The sequence below is a fragment of the Brassica napus genome, chromosome C8, assembly GCF_020379485.1.
Source record: "Brassica napus cultivar Da-Ae chromosome C8, Da-Ae, whole genome shotgun sequence".
Taxonomy (NCBI): domain Eukaryota; kingdom Viridiplantae; phylum Streptophyta; class Magnoliopsida; order Brassicales; family Brassicaceae; genus Brassica; species Brassica napus.
In genome coordinates this window covers 3,424,802-3,448,718 of record NC_063451.1, presented here as the reverse complement: position 1 = coordinate 3,448,718, position 23,917 = coordinate 3,424,802, and the positions used below count along the sequence as shown (strand labels likewise).

Sequence of the window (23,917 nt, the reverse complement as noted above, 5' to 3'; positions counted from 1 at the left end):
TTCTGTTCTTTAAAAAAATACAATGTCTTATATCAAAAAAAATATAAAATTATAGTTTTAAATTTATATAAAATCTAAATTTTAATAGTATTGAATAGAGAAAATATAAATATACAAATATTAAAATTAATACTATAAATTATATTTACGGATTGAGGTTTTTATTAAAGATAAATCATACATTCAAATATATTATGTCAATTAATGATAAGGTATTAAAAATAATTAATATAATAATTTATTTTAAATTTAATTTATGTGTATTTTCACAGTTTTAATATGAAATCATTACAAAATTATTATAAATGAATAAATGCTTTATTTTAAATTTAAACCATATAAATTTTAGCTCTAGATTTTTTTAAAAATTCTTACATATATATATATATATATATATATATGTATATGGATACGCTTCTAACACGTACATGCTTCCTAATTTTTTTTTAAATCCCGTTTCTGCGCTTCCATACGCTTTCGTTTCCACGTACCCGCTTCTGTTTCCATGTAGGCCCTGATGATATAGTAGAAAAGCTTTTCCTATTTCGCAGAATGAGGAAAAAAAATTGTTTTTATATTAAAAACTTGTATGTATTTAAATTTTAACTATGAGTTTTGATTAATTATTTTCTTAAATATTTTAGATTATTATACTAAATTTTAAAAATAAAAAATTACTAATTTTTGACACATTTTCAATGAAAAGTCCATAGGAAAGTTTTTTGGGAATTCTTTTTAAAAAAATTATGTACCACAGCCGTCGAGAAGTTTTAACAATTTATTTTTATAAATGTTTTTGTTGGAAATTTTTTAAAAATTAGTCTCTCAGAAATTTGTAGCTATTCTTTGAAATTGTTTTGATGAATTCTTTACCAACGAAATAATCTCGACAAACACGTTTTGTCGGGAATCCATACGAATGCATATTCCCGACGGATATATCTATTAGAAAGAAAACGCATTTTTTCAATTTTCGTCATTATTGTTTCTAAGTTAAGCTTTTTTTACTTAACATTCTAAGCTTAAGCTTGATAGAGTAGTGTAAATCTAAGAGAATTGTGTCATGCAATTTTATTTTTAAAACTATTTATTTACTTTATTTACTTTTCTATGGAATGTAATAAATCGAAAAAATATTAGTTTCAATTGGCTACCACAATTTAGGAAAACATGATGTGGGACTTTTCATTCCTAAAATTTTATGTCATTCATGTTGAAGTTTTTGTCATATATCGATTCATGGGTCCTATTTTCGATTCCTCTAATTTCTTTATGAATGAGAAAATTGTGAAGAAAAAAAATCATTCTCCAATTTCTATGAGGAATGAAATGAACACAAATTTATATATTTTGGGCTTTTTTCATAATTTATATTCATTACTTTATTCCATTTTCCATTCAATTCAACAGTTAACAATTGAATTCTTAAGAGTTAAAAATATGGATTTAAACATTAAGGATTTTAAAACTGTTTATTTTTTCATTTAAAACTATAAAAAGCTTTAAACAAACTCATCCGTATACTAAAAGGAGATTCCACAAACGTGAATATTCATTTTGAAATTTTCAACTCAGTTTCGCGCAAATTCGGGTGTAAAATTAAATGGGTAAATTTATTAAAGTCAAAGATTATAAAATGGTGGGTGGGTAACTTAAAAAAAAAAAAAACGGTCAAATGATGTCGCGACTAAGTTCGATGTAAGATCAATGGCCTTTTGTATATTTTAGAATATTATTTACAGTCTTAAAATTTTTAAATTGCATTAATCCTTTTTAATTCGCCAAAGGTCTAAAACAAATTATTGAAGAGTACCACAATACTTCGTGAGAATGACCTCCGTTTCTATATATATTTTTTTTTTTTTTGTTTAACCAGGTGTTGACCAGCCTTCGACCAGCCCACCACTTAGGCCCGGCGCCAGCCTGTGCTTGTACCGGTTAGGGCCCTGGGCACGCCTCCCCCTCCCCGCGAGTCGAACAGCCGACCTCCCCTCCCCAAAGAGGAGGTAGTACCACTGGACTACGAGGTCCTGAGTCTCCGTTTCTATATTTGAAAACTTTTTTTTTTGAACAACCTATAATATGATGAAAGTAATATATTTCTATAAATATTCTCTCGGTTAAAATATTATTGTATACTATTACTCTTGAATTCTCTTTCTAATTCCGAAAATGACAGGGATTATAATTAATCTACAAAACAAGGTTTTAGTTCTATTTATAATTCTATTTGTATCATTAGTATTTTATTTTTTTGAACATTGGCTTATTTTTATCATTATTTTCAAATAGAATTAAAATGATAAAAGTCTACTTAATGTATAAACTAATAAGTCAGTTGTCAAAAAAAAAACTAATAAGTCCAGTATAAAGACAAGTAGACTGATTATTATAAAAAAAAAGTAGTTTTTTTTGTGCGACATAAAAAAAAAAGTAGATTGATTATTAAAAAAGAAAGGTATATTGATTATTATATATAGAGAGAGTTGGGTGTGAACATAAGGTAGAACTCATTACTCTCGTCAAAGAAAAATAATCTATGGCTTCTTTGCGATTCTCTGTCACCTTCCCCGCCCTCTTCTCCCTCCTCCTCTCTCTGGTATGTTTATGTACCTCTCTATATGAGTATGTGTGTTTTATAAAAAACTTTATTTTGAAAGCATTATTCCTGGGCTGCTTCTTGAACAGTATATAAATGCTACACAATGACAAGTCTTGCAACATATCAGATCATTCGCAATAAGTTTCTTCATGGCTCTTATATTGTTTTTAAAAAAAATTCTTTCTTCAATCGGATAAAAAGTAATCTAAACATAGTATGAGAATCTTAGTATTATATATATATATATATATGGAAATATACTCCTTCTTAAATTTAAAATTTTTTAGGTAAAAGACAAAGTTACTTTTTATCTAAAAAGTATCATTAAAATTTAAAATTTAAAATTATTCAACCAATTACAAAATAAAACTATTAAATTTGTTGGTTACAAAGTTTTTGATAAACTTAAAGGTACCTAGAAATATGGGAACATCCTACATATTGAAACATAAAAACTAGTATAAACATCTTATATTAAGAACAGAGGGAGTATTACTTTTAGAACTTTTGCAAAACTATATTTTTTTCTAGAAAATTCTAGAATATGACTTTTAAATTTTTGAAAATTGAAAGTAAAAATTTCAGTATTATTCTTTTGAAGTTTTCGTCTCTAATTACCTTGAAACGGTTTTGTGTTAGTGGGTCGTGGACGCATGCACGTCAAGAAAGCTGATATCAAACAATGAACAAGAAGGTCAAAATATCAGCCATTTGTTTAAAGATGGTGAATTCGAGGATCCTACTATGTACATGTTTTTCAAAATCAGTGATCTTAAATTAGGAACCAAGTTGCCCATTTACTTCAACAAAAACGATCTTCGAAAAGTTCCTCCACTTCTCACAAGACAAGAAGCTGATCTCATCCCTTTCAGTGAGTCTAACCTTGACTTCCTTCTCAACCACTTCTCTATCTCCAAAGACTCTCCTCAAGGGGAAGCCATGAAGGAGACTTTGCAACGTTGTGATTTCAAAGCTATTGAAGGAGAGTATAAGTTTTGTGGTACTTCTTTGGAGTCAATGCTTGATCTTGCCAAGAAAACAATAGCGTCTAATGCTGATCTCAAGGTCATGACGACTAAAGTAATGGTACCGGACCAAAATAGAATAAGCTATGCTTTGCATAACTATACATTCGCGGAGGTTCCTAAGGAGCTAGATGGGATTAAGGTCTTGGGGTGTCATAGAATGCCATACCCTTATGTAGTTTACTATTGCCATGGTCATAAAAGTGGAACCAAAGTATTTGAGGTTAATCTGATGAGTGACGATGGGATACAACTAGTTGTGGGACCTGCGGTTTGCCACATGGATACGTCGATGTGGAACGCTGATCATGTGGCTTTTAAGGTGTTGAAGATAGAGCCGAGGTCCGCACCGGTTTGTCACTTCTTCCCTCTTGATAATATTGTGTGGGTATCAAAGTAGCTCTATTGGATATGAGTATTTGTATTCAAATAATTAATAACTATGGCTTGAAATATTTGTATTCTCTTTGTATTTGTAATGTTTGAAAGCCAGTTCAAAAAAAAAATATAAAAAATAAATAAGTCTTGTTGGCTTTGGTAATAGCTCTTTTGTGTGACTTGCATCCTATAACGTGAAAATATTAGTACAAAATTAAAGTAAAACACATATATATCTTGCGTCCAGATACACTAAACATCATACTAATTTAGTAATATATTAATATATCGCAAAAAAAAAATCCAAAATATTTACGACCGAAAATTATAATATTAATTTATCAGATATTAATTTATACTCCCTCAGTTTCAGAAAGATAAAAATTTTACTATTTTCACACATATTAATAAAACACATTAAACTACCATAAATTTATCATTTTCTGTAATTTTCAATTTTCAATAACTTTTAACCAATAGTAATTCAATAAAATCAACTAATTTTCTCGAAGTTTACATTTTTTTATAGAAAACACAAAAGTACATCTTTGTGAAACAATTTTTTTTCTAAAAAATCTATTTTAATGGAACGGAGGAAGTAGTATTTACTATAAAAAATTATAGTAATATTAGTTAAGCATATATTAATTTAAAAAAGTTGTGAATTTGGTCAATGAGATTTATGTCTGATCTAATACTCAAAAAAATATAATGACAATTACCCGACGATATCAAAGTTCAATTAAGACTTCTTATTTCTCGCATAATACTTTTCAGTGTATCGCTATTTTTAATTTTCATAAGAAGTTATTGCACTTAAATCGAAGAACGTTACATCAAAGAATTCAAGATCCATAGCAACAATCTAAAGTAACAAGTAACAATTCCGACCATTCATAGTATTATGTTATATATTTAAGACCCGACTAAGCCCACTACATGTTGTACTCTCTTAACTACATGTTGGACTCTCTTAACTTTGTTTTTGTTTTTGGGTTTTCTACCTTGGTTAACTAAGGGCGTTATTGGAACATGAATTTTTGTAGAATTTGATGATTTTAATAGTTGACAGGGTTTTACAAGTTAGTTAGATTTAACAAAATTTATCAAATATTTTTACACATATTTTCATTATTTGTGCATAGAGTTCTATTGATTGTTATTAACTTTTAAAGTAGAAAATTAATGGTGGTAGGAGAAAGAGAAAGAAAATCATTTTAATTAGTTTGTTATAATCAAATTTTCGTAAAGTCCAAATTTCTGAGTTTTTAATATTTTTTTTTATTTTTGAATACTAATAAAAACATGTTAATGATGACATGTTTTTTTTGTTACACATCTCATATAGTTTTGTACCTTTTGTTTATTTATTAACAAATATATATATTATGTTATTAGTGGCTGAATAGTAGTTTATGCTCTGTCTGTTTATATAGTTTTGAAATTGTTTTAGAGTCATACATGTAAAATTACAGAAAAGTAGAAATTGTCTTTGTCGACTATGTTAAAGTTGTGATTTGTATTATTTCATAGATTTTAAAACTCTTATGGGTATAGATGATATTCTCAAAATTGAGTCTTATGGTAAAAACAAAAAAAAATTTGCATTCCAATAACAATAGAGTTTAATAAGATATTTATATCAATGAATTTTTTTTTCTAATAATAAAGAATTTTGAATGGAATTTAAAAGTCTTCACCCCACTAAAAATAGATTCTATTCATATTTTTTATTAAAATCTCGTAAATATTTCATTCCAAAAATAAAAAAATTGGTTTTTTTGGAGATTTGATGCAATTACTAATTCATGATCTGGCATGTACAGAATAAAAATTTTATTTTCGATTCTACGAGAATTTTTATGAGACAAAAGATCTTCTTTCAAAAGAGATTCAATTCGGAACTCTTATATGTCCAAGCCAATAACAAAGGAATCTCAAAGTTTAATAATTCCTCTAGAATTCTTCTACCAATAACCCCCTATGAATTAAACAAATTTGAATGACCTAAGCCTGGCTCCAATTTAATCAGAATACTGTATGCAGATATGGTCAAGAATATTTCTCTATAGTTAGGTTAATAAGAAAAAATCGCTTTCAACTTAATTTCGTTTACAAGTTTTTTAGTAAGAGTATATTCATGATGGAGAATGAGTTTCTAAAAAGAAATTCGAGGTTTTCAAATGAAAAAGTTACCATTTTATCCCTTTTGAGTACTTAGATATTATTTCATTTTAAAATATTTCAATTTTTTCAAAAAAAATCGTTCTCCATTTGCTATTCGTGTTAGATTCGACATTTTTAATTTAATTATATTTAAACAATGTATTATTGATCAAACACTCAAAAATATTAGAACCTATGTACGTGATACTTGTAAAATCATAAAGTTTCTCATAAAAGAATTGCATAATATCCATAGATTAGGATGAGACGTAGTCAATGACCAAAGTATTTTGTAAGAAATGTTCAATAAGTGTGATTGGTCAAAAGAAATTTTTTACAATAATTGAGTTGAAAAACTTTCAAAGATTAAGACAACAGGTTGTTCATTACTCCTAATTATTATTAGAACAAAACCTAAGTTCACCCCCTATGGTGAACCTTTAAATTCACCTCAATTTTTAAGACCAATCAAAATGACACATAGATTATTAATTAAAAAACATTAAATTAAATAAAAAATAGCTATAAAAAATAAAAACGCTAATTTTAACGACGCTAACGCTTCCAGCGAAACCCTAAACCCTAAATCTTAAATTCTAAACCTTATACCCTAAATTCTAAACCCAAATTCAAACCCCTAAACCCAAACCCTATACCCTAAACCCTAATCCTGGACCCTAAACCCAAATTATATATCTTAAACCCAAAAAATAGACTATAAACCTAAATCCTATACCCAAAACCAAAGTCTTAGACCCTAAACCCAAACCGTAAACCGTAAACCTTAACCCAAACCCTATAGCATCTAAGTTTGGGGTTTGGGTTTAGGGTTTACCGTTTTGGTTTTAGGTCTAGGATTTTGGTTTAGGGTATAGGTTTTGGATTTAGGATTTACGGTTTGGGTTTAGGATTTACGGTTTGGGTTTAGGATTTACTGTTTAGACTTATGGTTAAGGTTTTGGGTTTAGGGTATATAATTTGGGTTTAAAATTTACGGTTTGGGTTTAGGTTCTACGACTTGGGTTTAGGGTATAGAGTTTAGGTTTATAGTCTAGTTTTTGGGTTTAGGGTATATAATTTGGGTTTAGGGTCTAGGATTAGAGTTTAGGGTATAGGGTTTGGGTTTAGGGGTTTGGATTTGGGTTTAGAATTTAAGATTTAGGGTTTAGGGTTTATCTGGAAGCGTTAGCGTCGTTAAAATTAGCGTTTTTATTTTTTGTAGCTATTTTTTATTTAATTTAATATTTTTTTTAATTAATAATCTATATGTCACTTTGATTGGTTCTAAAGGTTGAGGTGAATTTAACCTAAGTTCTGTCCTTATTATCATAGGTTAAGACTCAGCCATGTGGTGAACACATAGCAAACTATTCTTTCTCTTTTTACAAAAAGAATACTGTATGTTATCCACGGTTCTTAACATTTTAGCCAAAAAAAAAGGTTAAAAACGAATAATGTTGAATGAAATAAGAAATATCCAAAATAAAATCTGAAAATATCATTCTCGCAACAGTTTTTCAAACCATAAGGTAAGATTCTTACACATCTAATAAGAAGCAATTTATAATCTAGCTAAAAGGTATTCACAAAGCATTTCTAATCAAATTATAAACGGAGTGTTCCAAAAAAACAATCAAATTATAAACGGTATTTTTTATACAACTTTATGGCTAAATTAATGATGCCTTAAGAAACGGGTATTGAGAGAAAATCAAGTTAGTTGCATAACAGAAAAGATCCTCATTCTTCTGTGTTTATTCACCTTCTTTTCTCTCTTTTCTCACATTATCTCTTTGTACATTCTCGTCGTTTTCTTGTGCATTCACTTTTGTCTGCTTAACCTTTTCCCTTTGTTTCGGTACTGAAACCCTAATTAAGTTTATTTATTTATTATTTATTTTACGTCGTTTCTCTTCACTCCAAGAACACATGGACGACGAGAGCCAAAGAGGTAACTTGAGGAGAAGAGCTCGACCGGTTTGTCACTTCTTCCCTCTTGATAATATTGTGTGGGTATCAAAGTAGCTCTATTGGATATGAGTATTTGTATTCAAATAATTAATCACTATGGCTTGAAATATTTGTATTCTCTTTGTATTTGTAATGTTTGAAAGCCAGTTCAAAAAAAAATATATAATAAAATAAAAAAGTCTTGTTGGCTTTGGTAATGGCTCTTTCGTGTGACTTGCATCCTATAACGTGAAAATATTAGTACAAAACTAAAGTAAAACACATCTATATCTTGTATACACTAAACATCTTACTAATTTAGTAATATATTAATATATCGCAAAAAAAATCCAAAATATTTTTGGTCAAAAAAATCCAAAATATTTACGACTGAAAATTATAATATTAATTTATCAGATATTAATTTATACTCCCTAAGTTTCAGAAAGATAATTTTTTTACTATTTTCACACATATTAATAAAACACATTAAACTACCATAAATTTATCATTTTCTGTAATTTTCAATTTTCAATAACTTTTAACCAATAGTAATTCAATAAAATCAACTAATTTTCTCGAAGTTTACATTTTTTTTTATAGAAAACACAAAAATAAATCTTTGTAAAACAATTTTTTTTTCTAAAAAATCTATTTTAATAGAACGGAGGAAGTAGTATTTACTAAAAAAAATTATAGTAATATTAGTTAAGCATATATTAATTTATAAAAGTTGTGAATTTGGTCAATGAGATTTATATCTGATCTAATACTCAATAAATTATAATGACATTTACCCGACGATATCAAAGTTCAATTAAGACTTCTTATTTCTCGCTTAATACTTTTCAGTGTATCACTACTTTTAATTTTCATAAGAAGTTATTGCACTTAAACCGAAGAAGGTTACATCAAAGAATTCAAGATCCATAGCAACAATCTAAAGTAACAAGTAACAATCCCGACCATTCATAGTATTAGGTTATATAATTAAGGCCCGACTAAGCCCACTACATGTTGGACTCTCTTAACTACATGTTGGACTCTATTTTTGTTTTTGGTTTTTCCACCTTGGTTAACTAAGGGCGTTATTGGAACATGAATTTTTGTAGAATTTGATGATTTTAATAGTTGACAGGGTTTTACAAGTTAGTTGATTTAACAAAATTTATCAAATATTTTTACACATATTTTCATTATTTGTGCATAGAGTTCTATTTATTGTTATTAAATTTTAAAGTAAAAAATTAATGGTGGTAGGAGAAAGAAAAAGAAAATCATTTCAATTAGTTTGTTATAATCAAATTTTCATAAAGTCCAAATTTCTGAGTTTTTAATATTTTTTATTTTTGAGTACTAATAAAAAACATGTTAATGATGACATGTTTTTTTGTTACACATCTCATATAGTTTTGTACCTTTTGTTTATTTATTAACAAATATATATATTATGTTATTAGTGGCTGAATAGTAGTTTATGCTCGACTAAGTCCACTACATGTTGGACTCTCTTAACTTTATTTTTGTTTTTGGTTTTTCCACCTTGGTTAACTAAGGGCGTTATTGGAACATGAATTTTTGTAGAATTTGATGATTTTAATAGTTGACAGGGTTTTACAAGTTAGTTAGATTTAACAAAATTTATCAAATATTTTTACACATATTTTCATTATTTGTGCATAGAGTTCTATTGATTGTTATTAACTTTTAAAGTAAAAAATTAATGGTGGTAGGAAAAAGAGAAAGAAAATCATTTCAATTAGTTTGTTATAATCAAATTTTCATAAACTCCATATTTCTGAGTTTTTAATATTTTTTTATTTTTGAGTACTAATAAAAACATGTTATTGATGACGTGTTTTTTTGTTACACTTCTCATATAGTTTTGTACCATTTGTTTATTTATAAACAAATATATATATATTATGTTATTAGTGGCTCAATAGTAGTTTATGCTCTGTCTGTTTATATAGTTTTGAAATTGTTTTAGAGTCATACATGTAAAATTACAGAAAAGTAGAAATTATCTTGTCTTTGTCGACTATGTTGAAGTTGTGATTTGTATTATTTCATAGATTTTAAAACTCTTATGGGTATAAATGATATTCTCAAAATTGAGTCTTATGGTAAAAACAAAGAAAATTTGCATTCCAATAACAATAGAGTTTAGTAAGATCTTAAAATCAATGAAATTTTTTTTTTCTAATAATAAAGAATTTTCAATGGAATTTAAAAGTCTTCACCCCACTAAAAATAGATTTTAATCATATTTTTTATTAAAATCTCGTAAATATTTCATTCCAAAAATAAAAAATTGGTTTTTTGGAGATTTGATGCAGTTACTATTTCATGATCTGGCATGTACAGAATAAAAATTTCATTTTCGATTCTACGAGTATTTTTATTAGACAAAAGATCTTCTTTCAAAAAGAGATTCAATTCGGAACTCTTATATGTCCAAGCCAATAACAATGGAATCTCAAAGTTTAATAATTCCTCTAGAATTCTTCTACCAATAACCCCCTATGAATTAAACAAATTTGAATAATCTAAGCCTGGCTCCAATTTAATCAGAATTCTGTATACAAATATGGTCAAGAATATTTCTCTATAGTTAGGTTAATAAGAAAAAATCGCTTTCAACTTAATTTCGTTTACAAGTTTTTTAGTAAGAGTATATTCATGATGGAGAATGAGTTTCTAAAAAGAAATTCGAGGTTTTCAAATGAAAAAGTTACCATTTTATCCCTTTTGAGTACTTAGATATTATTTCATTTGAAAATATTCCAATTTTTTCAAAAAAAATCGTTCTCCATTTGCTATTCATGATAAATTCGACATTTTTAATTTAATTATATTTAAATAATGTATTATTGATCAAACACTCAAAAATATTAGAACCTATGTACGTGATACTTGTAAAATCATAAAGTTTCTCATAAAAGAATTGCATAATATCCATAGATTAGGAAGAGACGTAGTCAATGACCAAAGTATTTTGTAAGAAATGTTCAATAAGTGTGATTGGTCAAAAGAAATTTTTTACAACAATTGAGTGGAAAAACTTTCGAAGATTAAGACAACAGGTTGTTCATCACTCCTAATTATTATTAGAACAAAACCTAAGTTCACCCCCTATGGTGAACCTTTAAATTCACTTCAATTTTTAAGACCAATCAAAATGACACATAGATTATTAATTAAAAAACATTAAATGAAATAAAAAAATAGCTATAAAAAATAAAAACGCTAATTTTAGCGACGCTAATGCTTCCAGCGAAATCCTAAACCCTAAATCTTAAATTCTAAACCTTATACCCTAAATTCTAAACCCAAATTCAAACCCCTAAACCCAAACCCTATACCCTAAACCCTAATCCTAGACCCTAAACCCAAATTATATATCTTAAACCCAAAAAATGGACTATAAACCTAAATCCTATACCCTAAACCCAAGTCTTAGACCCTAAACCCAAACCGTAAACCTTAACCCAAACCCTATAGCATCTAAGTTTGGGGTTTGGGTTTAGGGTTTACCGTTTGGGTTTTAGGTCTAGGATTTGGGTTTAGGGTATAGATTTTGGGTTTAGGATTTACGGTTTGGGTTTAGGATTTACCGTTTAGACTTATGGTTAAGGTTTTGGGTTTAGGGTATATAATTTGGGTTTAAAATTTACGGTTTGGGTTTAGGGTCTACGACTTGGGTTTAGGGTATAGAGTTTAGGTTTATAGTCTAGTTTTTGGGTTTAGGGTATATAATTTGGGTTTAGGGTTTAGGATTAGAGTTTAGGGTATAGGTTTTGGGTTTAGGGGTTTGGATTTGGGTTTAGAATTTTAGATTTAGGGTTTAGGGTTTATCTGGAAGCGTTAGCGTCGTTAAAATTAGCGTTTTTCTTTTTTGTAGCTATTTTTTATTTAGTTTAATGTTTTTTAATAAATAATCTATGTATCACTTTGATTGGTTCTAAAGGGTGGGGTGAATTTAACCTAAGTTCTGTCCTTATTATTATGGGTTAAGACGCAGCCATGTGGTGAACACATAGCAAACTATTCTTTCTCTTTTTACAAAAAGAATACTGTGTGTTATCCACGGTTCTTAACATTTTAGCCAAAAAAAAAGGGTTAAGAATGAATACTGTTGAATGAAATAAGAAATATCCAAGATAAAATCTGAAATATCATTCTCGCAACAGTTTTTCAAATCATAAGGTAAGATTCTTACACATCTAATAAGAATCAATTTATAATCTAACTAAAAGGTATTCAGAAAGCATTTCTAATCAAATTATAAACGGAGTGTTCCAAAAAAAAAAAAATCAAATTATAAACGGTATTTTTTATACAACTTTATGTCTAAATTAATGATGCCTTAAGAAACGTGTATTGAGAGAAAATCAAGTTAGTTGCATAACAGAAAAGATCCTCATTCTTCTGTGTTTATTCACCTTTTTTTCTCTCTTTTCTCACATTATCTCTTTGTACATTCTCGTCGTTTTCTTGTGCATTCACTTTTGTCTGCTTAACCTTTTCCCTTTGTTTCGGTACTGGAACCCTAATTAAGTTTATTTATTTATTTATTTATTTATTTTACGTCGTTTCTCTTCACTCCAAGAACACATGGACGACGAGAGCCAAAGAGGTAACTTGAGGAGAAGAGCTCGACCGGTTTGTCACTTCTTCCCTCTTGATAATATTGTGTGGGTATCAAAGTAGCTCTATTTGATATGAGTATTTGTATTCAAATAATTAATAACTATGGCTTGAAATATTTGTATTTTCTTTGTATTTGTAATGTTTGAAAGCCAGTTGAAAAAAAAAATATAATAAAATAAAAAAGTCTTGTTGGCTTTGGTAATGGCTCTTTCGTGTGACTTGCATCCTATAACGTGAAAATATTAGTACAAAATTAAAGTAAAACACATCTATATCTTGCGTCCAGATACACTAAACATCTTACTAATTTAGTAATATATTAATATATCGCAAAAAAAATCCAAAATATTTTTGGTCAAAAAAATCCAAAATATTTACGACCGAAAATTATAATATTAATTTATCAGATATTAATTCATACTCCCTCAGTTTCAGAAAGATAAAATTTTTACTATTTTCACACATATTAATAAAACACATTAAACTACCATAAATTTATCATTTTCTGTAATTTTCAATTTTCAATAACTTTTAACCAATAGTAATTCAATAAAATCAACTAATTTTCTCGAACTTTACATTTTTTTTTATAGAAAACACAAAAATACATCTTTGTAAAACAATTTTTTTTTTTCTAAAAAAATCTATTTTAATGGAACGGAGGAAGTAGTATTTACTATAAAAAATTATAGTAATATTAGTTAAGCATATATTAATTTATAAAAGTTGTGAATTTGGTCAATGAGATTTATATCTGATCTAATACTCAATAAATTATAATGACATTTACCCGACGATATCAAAGTTCAATTAAGACTTCTTATTTCTCGCGTAATACTTTTCAGTGTATCGCTACTTTTAATTTTCGTAAGAAGTTACTGCACTTAAACCGAAGAAGGTTACATCAAAGAATTCAAGATCCATAGCAACAATCTAAAGTAACAAGTAACAATTCCGACCATTCATAGTATTAGGTTATATAATTAAGGTCCGACTAAGCCCACTACATGTTGGACTCTCTTAACTACATGTTGGACTCTCTTAACTTTGTTTTTGTTTTTGGTTTTTCCACCTTGGTTAACTAACGGCTTTATTGGAACATGAATTTTTGTAGAATTTGATGATTTTAATAGTTGACAGGGTTTTACAAGTTAGTTAGATTTAACAAAATTTATCAAATATTTTTACACATATTTTCATTATTTGTGCATAGAGTTCTATTGATTGTTATCAAATTTTAAAGTAAAAAAATTAATGGTGGTAGGAGAAAGAGAAAGAAAATCATTTCAATTAGTTTATTATAATCAAATTTTCATAAACTCCATATTTCTGAGTTTTTAATATTTTTTTATTTTTGAGTACTAATAAAAACATGTTAATGATGACATGTTTTTTTTGTTACACATCTCATATAGTTTTGTACCTTTTGTTTATTTATTAACAAATATATATATTATGTTATTAGTGGCTGAATAGTAGTTTATGTTCTGTCTGTTTATATAGTTTTGAAATTGTTTTAGAGTCATACATGTAAAATTACAGAAAAGTAGAAACTGTCTTTGTCTACTATGTTAAAGTTGTGATTTGTATTATTTCATTGATTTTAAAACTCTTATGGTTATAGATGATTTTTTCAAAATTGAGTCTTATGGTAAAAACAAAGAAAATATGCATTCCAATAACAATAGAGTTTAGTAAGATCTTAAAATCAATGAAATTTTTTATTTCTAATAATAAAAATTTTGAATGGAATTTAAAAGTCTTCACCCCACTTAAAATAGATTCTATTCATATGTTTATTAAAATCTCGTAAATATTTCATTCCAAAAATAAAAAATTGGTTTTTTTTTGGAGATTTGATGCAGTTACTAATTCATGATCTGGCATGTACAGAATAAAAATTTTATTTTCGATTCTACGATAATTTTTATGAGACAAAAGATCTTCTTTCAAAAGAGATTCAATTCGACACTCTTATTTGTCCAAACCAATAACAAAGAAATCTCAAAGTTTAATAATTTCTCTAGAATTCTTCTACCAATGACACCCTATGAATTAAACAAATTCGAATGATCTAAGCCTGGCTCCAATTTAATCAGAATTCTATATGCAAATATGGTCAAGAATATTTCTCTATAGTTAGGTTAATAAGAAAAAATCGCTTTCAACTTAATTTCGTTTACAAGTTTTTTAGTAAGAGTATATTCATGATGGAGAAGGAGTTTCTAAAAAGAAATTCGAGGTTTTCAAATGAAAAAGTTACTATTTTATACCTTTTGAGTACTTAGATATTATTTCATTTTAAAATATTCCATTTTTTTCAAAAAAAATCGTTCTCCATTTGCTATTCGTGATAGATTCGACATTTTTAATTTAATTATATTTAAATAATGTATTATTGATCAAACACTCAAAAATATTAGAACCTATGTACGTGATACTTGTAAAATCATAAAGTTTCTCATAAAAGAATTGCATAATATTCATAGATTAGGATGAGACGTAGTCAATGACCAAAGTATTTTGTAAGAAATGTTCAATAAGTGTGATTGGTCAAAAGAAATTTTTTACAACAATGGAGTTGAAAAACTTTCAAAGATTAACACAACAGGTTGTTCATTACTCCTAATTATTATTAGAACAAAACCTAGGTTCACCCCCTATGGTGAACCTTTAAATTCACCTCAATTTTTAAGACCAATCAAAATGACACATAGATTATTAATTAAAAAACCATTAAACTAAATAAAACATAGCTATAAAAAATAAAAATTTTAATTTTAACAACGCTAACGCTTCCAGCGAAACCCTAAACCCTAAATTTTAAATTCTAAACCTTATACCCTAAATTCTAAATCTAAATTCTAACCCCTAAACCCAAACCCTATACCCTAAACCATAATCCTAGACCCTAAACCCAAATTATATATCTTTAACCAAAAAATAGACTATAAACCTAAATCCTATACCCAAAACCCAAGTCTTAGACCCTAAACCCAAACCGTAAACCTTAACCCAAACCTTCTAAAATCTAAGTTTGGGGTTTGGGTTTAGGGTATACCGTTTGGGTTTTAGGTCTAGGATTTGGGTTTAGGGTATAGGTTTTGGGTTTAGGATTTACGGTTTGGGTTTAGGATTTACCGTTTAGACTTATGGTTAAGGTTTTGGGTTTAGGGTATATAATTTGGGTTTAAAATTTACGGTTTGGGTTTAGGGTCTACGACTTGGGTTTAAGGTATAGAGTTTAGGTTTATAGTCTAGTTTTTGGGTTTAGGGTATATAATTTGGGTTTAGGGTATAGGATTAGAGTTTAGGGTATAGGGTTTCGGTTTAGGGATTTGGATTTGAGTTTAGAATTTAAGATTTAGGGTTTATCTCGAAGCGTTAGCGTCGTTAAAATTAGCATTTTTATTTTTTTGTAGCTATTTTTTATTTAATTTAATGTTTTTAATTAATAATCTATGTGTCACTTTGATTGGTTCTAAAAGGTGGGGTGAATTTAACCTAAGTTTTGTCCTTATTATTATGGGTTAAGACGCAGCCATGCGGTGAACACATAGCAAACTATTCTTTCTCTTTTTACAAAAAGAATAATGTGTGTTATCCACGGTTCATTTTAGCCAAAAAAGGGTTAAAAACGAATACTGTTGAATGAAATAAGAAATATCCAAGATAAAATCTGAAATATCATTCTTGCAACAGTTTTTCATATCATAAGGTAAGATTCTTACACATCTAATAAGAATCAATTTATAATCTAACTAAAATGTATTCAGAAAGCATTTCTAATCAAATTATAAACGGAGTGTTCCAAAAAAAAAAAATCAAATTATTAACGGTATTTTTAATATAACTTTATGTCTAAATTAATGATGTCTTAAGAAACGGGTATTGAGAGAAAATCAAGTTAGTTGCATAACAGAAAAGATCTTCATTCTTCTGTGTTTATTCACCTTCTTTTCTCTCTTTTCTCATATTATCTCTTTGTACTTTCTCGTCGTTTTCTTGTGCATTCACTTTTGTCTGCTTAACATTTTCCCTTTGGTTCGGTACTGAAACCCTAATTAAGTTTATTTATTTATTTATTTATTTTACGTCATTTCTCTTCACTCCAAGAACACATGGACGACGAGAGCCAAAGAGGTAACTTGAGGAGAAGAGCTCGACCGGTTTGTCACTTCTTCCCTCTTGATAATATTGTGTGGGTATCAAAGTAGCTCTATTGGATATGAGTATTTGTATTCAAATAATTAATAACTATGGCTTGAAATATTTGTATTCTCTTTGTATTTGTAATGTTTGAAAGCCAGTTCAAAAAAAAAATAATAAAATAAAAAAGTCTTGTTGGCTTTGGTAATGGCTCTTTCGTGTGACTTGTATCCTATAACGTGAAAATATTAGTACAAAATTACAGTAAAACACATCTATATCTTGTGTCCAGATACACTAAACATCTTACTAATTTAGTAATATATTAATATATCGCAAAAAAAAATCCTAAATATTTTTGGTCAAAAAAAATCCAAAATATTTACGATCGAAAATTATAATATTAATTTATCAGATATTAATTTATACTCCCTCTGTTTTAGAAAGATAAAATTTTTACTATTTTCACACATATTAATAAAACACATTAAACTACCATAAATTTATTATTTTCTGCAATTTTCAATTTTCAATAACTTTTAACCAATAGTAATTCAATAAAATCAACTAATATTCTCGAAGTTTACATTTTTTTTATAGAAAACACAAAAATACATCTTTGTAAAACAATTTTGTTTTCTAAAAAATCTATTTTAATGGAACGAAGGAAGTAGTATTTACTATAAAAAATTATAGTAATATTAGTTAAGTATATATTAATTTATAAAAATTGTGAATTTGGTCAATGAGATTTATATCTGATCTAATACTCAATAAATTATAATGACATTTACCCGACGATATCAAAGTTCAATTAAGACTTCTTATTTCTCGCTTAATACTTTTCAGTGTATCGCTATTTTTAATTTTCATAAGAAGTTATTGCACTTAAATCGAAGAACGTTACATCAAAGAATTCAAGATCCATAGCAACAATCTAAAGTAACAAGTAACAATTCCGACCATTCATAGTATTATGTTTTATATTTAAGGCCCGACTAAGCCCACTACATGTTGGACTCTCTTAACTACATGTTGGACTTTATTTTTGTTTTTGGTTTTTCCACCTTGGTTAACTAATGGCGTTATTGGAACATGAATTTTTATAGAATTTGATGATTTTAATAGTTGACAGGGTTTTACAAGTTAGTTAGATTTAACAAAATTTATCAAATATTTTTACACATATTTTCATTATTTGTGCATTGAGTTCTATTGATTGTTATTAACTTTTAAAGTAAAAAATTAATAGTGGTAGGAGAAAGAGAAAGAAAATCATTTCAATTAGTTTGTTATAATCAAATTTTCAAAAAGTCCAAATTTCTGAGTTTTTAATATTTTTTAATTTTGAGTACTAATAAAAACATGTTAATGATGAATAGTAGTTTATGCTATGTCTGTTTAAATAGTTTTGAAATTGTTTTAGAGTCATACATGTAAAATTACAGAAAAGTAGAAATTGTCTTTGTCGACTATGTTAAAGTTGTGATTTGTATTATTTCATAGATTTTAAAACTCTTATGGGTATAGATGATATTTTCAAAATTGAGTCTTATGGTAAAAAAAAAAAAATTTGCATTCCAATAACAATAGAGTTTAGTAAGATCTTAAAATCAATGAAATTTTTTTTTTCTAATAATAAAGAATTTTGTATGGAATTTAAAAGTCTTCACCCCACTAAAAATAGATTCTATTCATATTTTTTATTAAAATCTCGTAAATATTTCATTCCAAAAATAAAAAATTGGTTTTTTTGGAGATTTGATGCAGTTACTAATTCATGATCTGGCATGTACAGAATAAAAATTTTATTTTCCATTCTACGAGAATTTTTATGAGACAAAAGAACTTCTTTCAAAAGAGATTCAATTCAGAACTCTTATATGCCCAAGCCAATAACAATGAAATCTCAAAGTTTAATAATTCCTCTAGAATTCCTCTACCAATAACCCCCTATGAATTAAACAAATTTGAATGATCTAGGCCTGGCTCCAATTTAATCAGAATTCTGTATGCAGATATGGTCAAGAATATTTCTCTATAGTTAGGTTAATAAGAAAAAAATCACTTTCAACTTAATTTCGTTTACAAGTTTTTTAGTAAGAGTATATTCATGATGGAGAATGAGTTTCTAAAAAGAAATTCGAGGTTTTCAAATGAAAAAGTTACCATTTTATCCCTTTTGAGTACTTAGATATTATTTCATTTTAAAATATTCCAATTTTTTCAAAAAAAATCGTTCTCATTTTCTATTCGTGATAGATTCAACATTTTTAATTTAATTATATTTAAATAATGTATTATTGATCAAACACTCAAAAATATTAGAACTATGTAGGTGATACTTGTAAAATCATAAAGTTTCTCATAAAAGAATTGCATAATATCCATAGATTAGGATGAGACGTAGTCAATGACCAAAGTATTTTATAAGAAATGTTCAATAAGTGTGATTGGTCAAAAGAAAATTTTTACCACAATTGAGTTGAAAAACTTTCAAAAATTAAGACAACAGGTTGTTCATTACTCCTAATTATTATTAGAACAAAACCTAGGTTCACCCCCTATGGTGAATCTTTAAATTCACCTCAATTTTTAATACCAATCAAAATGACACATAGATTATTAATTAAAAAAAACATTAAATTAGATAAAAAATAGCTATAAAAAATAAAAACGCTAATTTTAACGACGCTAACGCTTCCAGCGAAACCCTAAACCCTAAATCTTAAATTCTAAAACTTATACCCTAAATTCTAAACCCAAATTCAAACCCCTAAACCCAAACCATATACCCTAAACCCTAATCCTAGACCCTAAACCCAAATTATATATCTTAAACCCAAAAAATAGACTATAAACCTAAATCCTATACCCTGAACCCAAGTCTTAGACCCTAAACCCAAACCCTATAGCATCTAAGTTTGGGGTTTGGGTTTAGGGTATACCGTTTGGGTTTTAGGTCTAGGATTTGGGTTTAGTGTATAGGTTTTGGGTTTAGGATTTACGGTTTGGGTTTAGGATTTACCGTTTAGACTTATGGTTAAGGTTTTGGGTTTAGGGTATATAATTTGGGTTTAAAATTTACGGTTTGGGTTTAGGGTCTACGACTTGGGTTTAGGGTATAGAGTTTAGGTTTATAGTCTAGTTTTTGGGTTTAGGGTATATAATTTGGGTTTAGGGTCTAGGATTAGAGTTTAGGGTATAGGGTTTGGGTTTAGGGGTTTGGATTTGGGTTTAGAATTTAAGATTTAGGGTTTAGGGTTTATCTGGAAGCGTTAGCGTCGTTAAAATTAGCATTTTTATTTTTTGTAGCTATTTTATATTTAATTTAATGCTTTTTAATTAATAATCTATGTATCACTTTGATTGGTTCTAAAGGTGGGGTGAATTTAACCTAAGTTATATCCTTATTATTATGGGTTAAGATGCAGCCATGTGGTGGACACATAGCAAACTATTCTTTCTCTTTTTACAAAAAGAATATTGTGTATTATCCACGGTTCTTAACATTTTAGCCAAAAAAAAAGGGATTAAAAACGAATACTGTTGAATGAAATAAGAAATATCCTAGATAAAATCTGAAATATCATTCTCGCAACAGTTTTTCAAATCATAAGGTAAGATTCTTACACATCTAATAAGAAGCAATTTATAATCTAACTAAAAGGTATTCAGAAAGCATTTCTAATCAAATTATAAATGGAGTAATCCAAAAAAAAAAAAATCAAATTATAAACGGTATTTTTTATACAACTTTATGTCTAAATTAATGATGCCTTAAGAAACGGGTATTGAGAGAAAATCAAGTTAGTTGCATAACAGAAAAGATCCTCATTCTTCTGTGTTTATTCACCTTCTTTTCTCTCTTTTCTCACATTATCTCTTTGTACATTCTCGTCGTTTTCTTGTGCATTCACTTTTGTCTACTTAACCTTTTCCCTTTGGTTCGGTACTGAAACCCTAATTAAGTTTATTTATTTATTTATTTATTTTACGTCGTTTCTCTTCACTCCAAAAACACATGGACGACGAGAGCCAAAGAGGTAACTTGAGGATAAGAGCTCGACCGGTTTGTCACTTCTTCCCTCTTGATAATATTGTGTGGGTATCATAGTAGCTCTATTGGATATGAGTATTTGTATTCAAATAATTAATAACTATGGCTTGAAATATTTGTATTCTCTTTGTATTTGTAATGTTTGAAAGCCAGTTCAAAAAAAAAAAATAAAATAAAAAAGTCTTGTTGGCTTTGGTAATGGCTCTTTCGTGTGACTTGCATCCTATAACGTGAAAATATTAGTACAAAATTAAAGTAAAACACATCTATATCTTGCGTCCAGATACACTAAACATCTTACTAATTTAGTAATATATTAATATATCGCAAAACAAAATCCAAAATATTTTTGGTAAAAAAAAAATCCAAAATATTTACGACCGGAAATTATATTATTAATTTATCAGATATTAATTTATACTCCCTCAGTTTCAAAAAGATAAAATTTTTGCTAATTTCACACATATTAATAAAACACATTAAACTACCATAAATTTATCATTTTCTGTAATTTTCAATTTTCAATAACTTTTAACCAATAGTAATTCAATAAAATCAACTAATTTTCTCGAAGTTTACATTTTTTTTATAGAGAACACAAAAATACATCTTTGTAAAACAATTTTTTTTTTTAAAAAAATCTCTTTTAATGGAACGGAGGAAGTAGTATTTACTATAAAAAATTATAGTAATATTAGTTAAGCATATATTAATTTTTTAAAGTTGTGAATTTGGTCAATGAGATTTATATCTGATCTAATACTCAATAAATTATAATGACATTTACCCGACGATATCAAAGTTCAATTAAGACTTCTTATTTCTCGCTTAATACTTTTCAGTGTATCGCTACTTTTAATTTTCATAAGAAGTTATTGCACTTAAACCGAAGAAGGTTACATCAAAGAATTCAAGATCCATAGCAACAATCTAAAGTAACAAGTAACAATCCCGACCATTCATAGTATTAGGTTATATAATTAAGGCCCGACTAAGCCCACTACATGTTGGACTCTCTTAACTACATGTTGAACTCTATTTTTGTTTTTGGTTTTTCCACCTTGGTTAACTAAGGGCGTTATTGGAACATGAATTTTTGTAGAATTTGATGATTTTAATAGTTGACAGGGTTTTACAAGTTAGTTTGATTTAACAAAATTTATCAAATATTTTTACACATATTTTCATTATTTGTGCATAGAGTTCTATTGATTGTTATTAAATTTTAAAGTAAAAAATTAATGGTGGTAGGAGAAAGAAAAAGAAAATCATTTCAATTAGTTTGTTATAATCAAATTTACATAAAGTCCAAATTTCTGAGTTTTTAATATTTTTTATTTTTGAGTACTAATAAAAACATGTTAATGATGACATGTTTTTTTGTTACACATCTCATATAGTTTTGTACCTTTTGTTTATTTATTAACAAATATATATATTATGTTATTAGTGGCTGAATAGTAGTTTATGCTCGGTCTGTTTATATAGTTTTGAAATTGTTTTAGAGTCATACTTGTAAAATTACAGAAAAGTGGAAATTGTCTTTGTCGACTATGTTAAAGTTGTGATTTGTATTATTTCATAGATTTTAAAACTCTTATGGGTATAGATGATATTCTCAAAATTGAGTCTTATGGTAAAAACAAAGAAAATTTGCATTCCAATAACAATAGAGTTTAGTAAGATCGTAAAATCAATGAAATTTTTTTTTTCTAATAATAAAAAATTTTGAATGGAATTTAAAAGTCTTCACCCCACTAAAAATAGATTCCATTCATATTTTTTATTAAAATCTCGTAAATATTTCATTCCAAAAAAAAAAAAATTGTTTTTTTGGAGATTTGATGCAGTTACTAATTCATGATCTTGCATGTACAGAATAAAAAATTTATTTTCGATTCTACGAGAATTTTTATGAGACAAAAGATCTTCTTTCAAAAGAGATTCAATTCAGAACTCTTATATGCCCAAGCCAATAACAATGAAATCTCAAAGTTTAATAATTCCTCTAGAATTCCTCTACCAATAACCCCCTATGATTTAAACAAATTTGAATGATCTACGCCTGGCTCCAATTTAATCAGAATTCTGTATGCAGATATGGTCAAGAATATTTCTCTATAGTTAGGTTAATAAGAAAAAAATCACTTTCAACTTAATTTCGTTTACAAGTTTTTTAGTAAGAATATATTCATGATGGAGAATGAGTTTCTAAAAAGAAATTCGAGGTTTTCAAATGAAAAAGTTACCATTTTATCCCTTTTGAGTACTTAGATATTATTTCATTTTAAAATATTCCAATTTTTTCAAAAAAAATCTTTCTCATTTTGCTATTCGTGATAGATTCGACATTTTTAATTTAATTATATTTAAATAATGTATTATTGATCAAACACTCAAAAATATTAGAACCTCTGTACGTGATACTTGTAAAATCATAAAGTTTCTCATAAAAGAATTGCATAATATCCATAGATTAGGATGAGACGTAGTCAATGACCAAAGTATTTTGTAAGAAATGTTCAATAAGTGTGATTGGTAAAAAGAAATTTTTTACAACAATTGAGTTGAAAAACTTTCAAAAATTAAGACAACAGGTTGTTCATTACTCCTAATTATTATTAGAACAAAACCTAGGTTCACCCCCTAAGATGAACCTTTAAATTCACCTCAATTTTTAAGACCAATCAAAATGACACATAAATTATTAATTAAAAAAATATTAAATTAAATAAAAATTAGGTATAAAAAAATAAAAACGCTAATTTTAACGACGCTAACGCTTCCAGCGAAACCATAAACCCTAAATCTTAAATTCTAAACCTTATACCCTAAATTCGAAACCCAAATTCAAACCCCTAAACCCAAACCCTATACCCTGAACCCTAATCTTTGACCCTAAACCCAAATTATATATCTTAAACCCAAAAAATA

General features: G+C 27.4%; 1 protein-coding gene across 1 annotated transcript; it reads left to right on the top strand.

The window, feature by feature from the left end:
- Nucleotides 1–2,505: 2,505 nt before the first annotated feature.
- LOC106419576 (dehydration-responsive protein RD22-like) lies at nucleotides 2,506–4,142 on the top strand. The gene is given in 2 exon segments (NM_001315969.1): nucleotides 2,506–2,599; nucleotides 3,242–4,142. Coding segments are annotated over 2 exon segments (846 nt in total). The 5' UTR covers nucleotides 2,506–2,539; the 3' UTR covers nucleotides 4,028–4,142.
- Nucleotides 4,143–23,917: the final 19,775 nt, after the last annotated feature.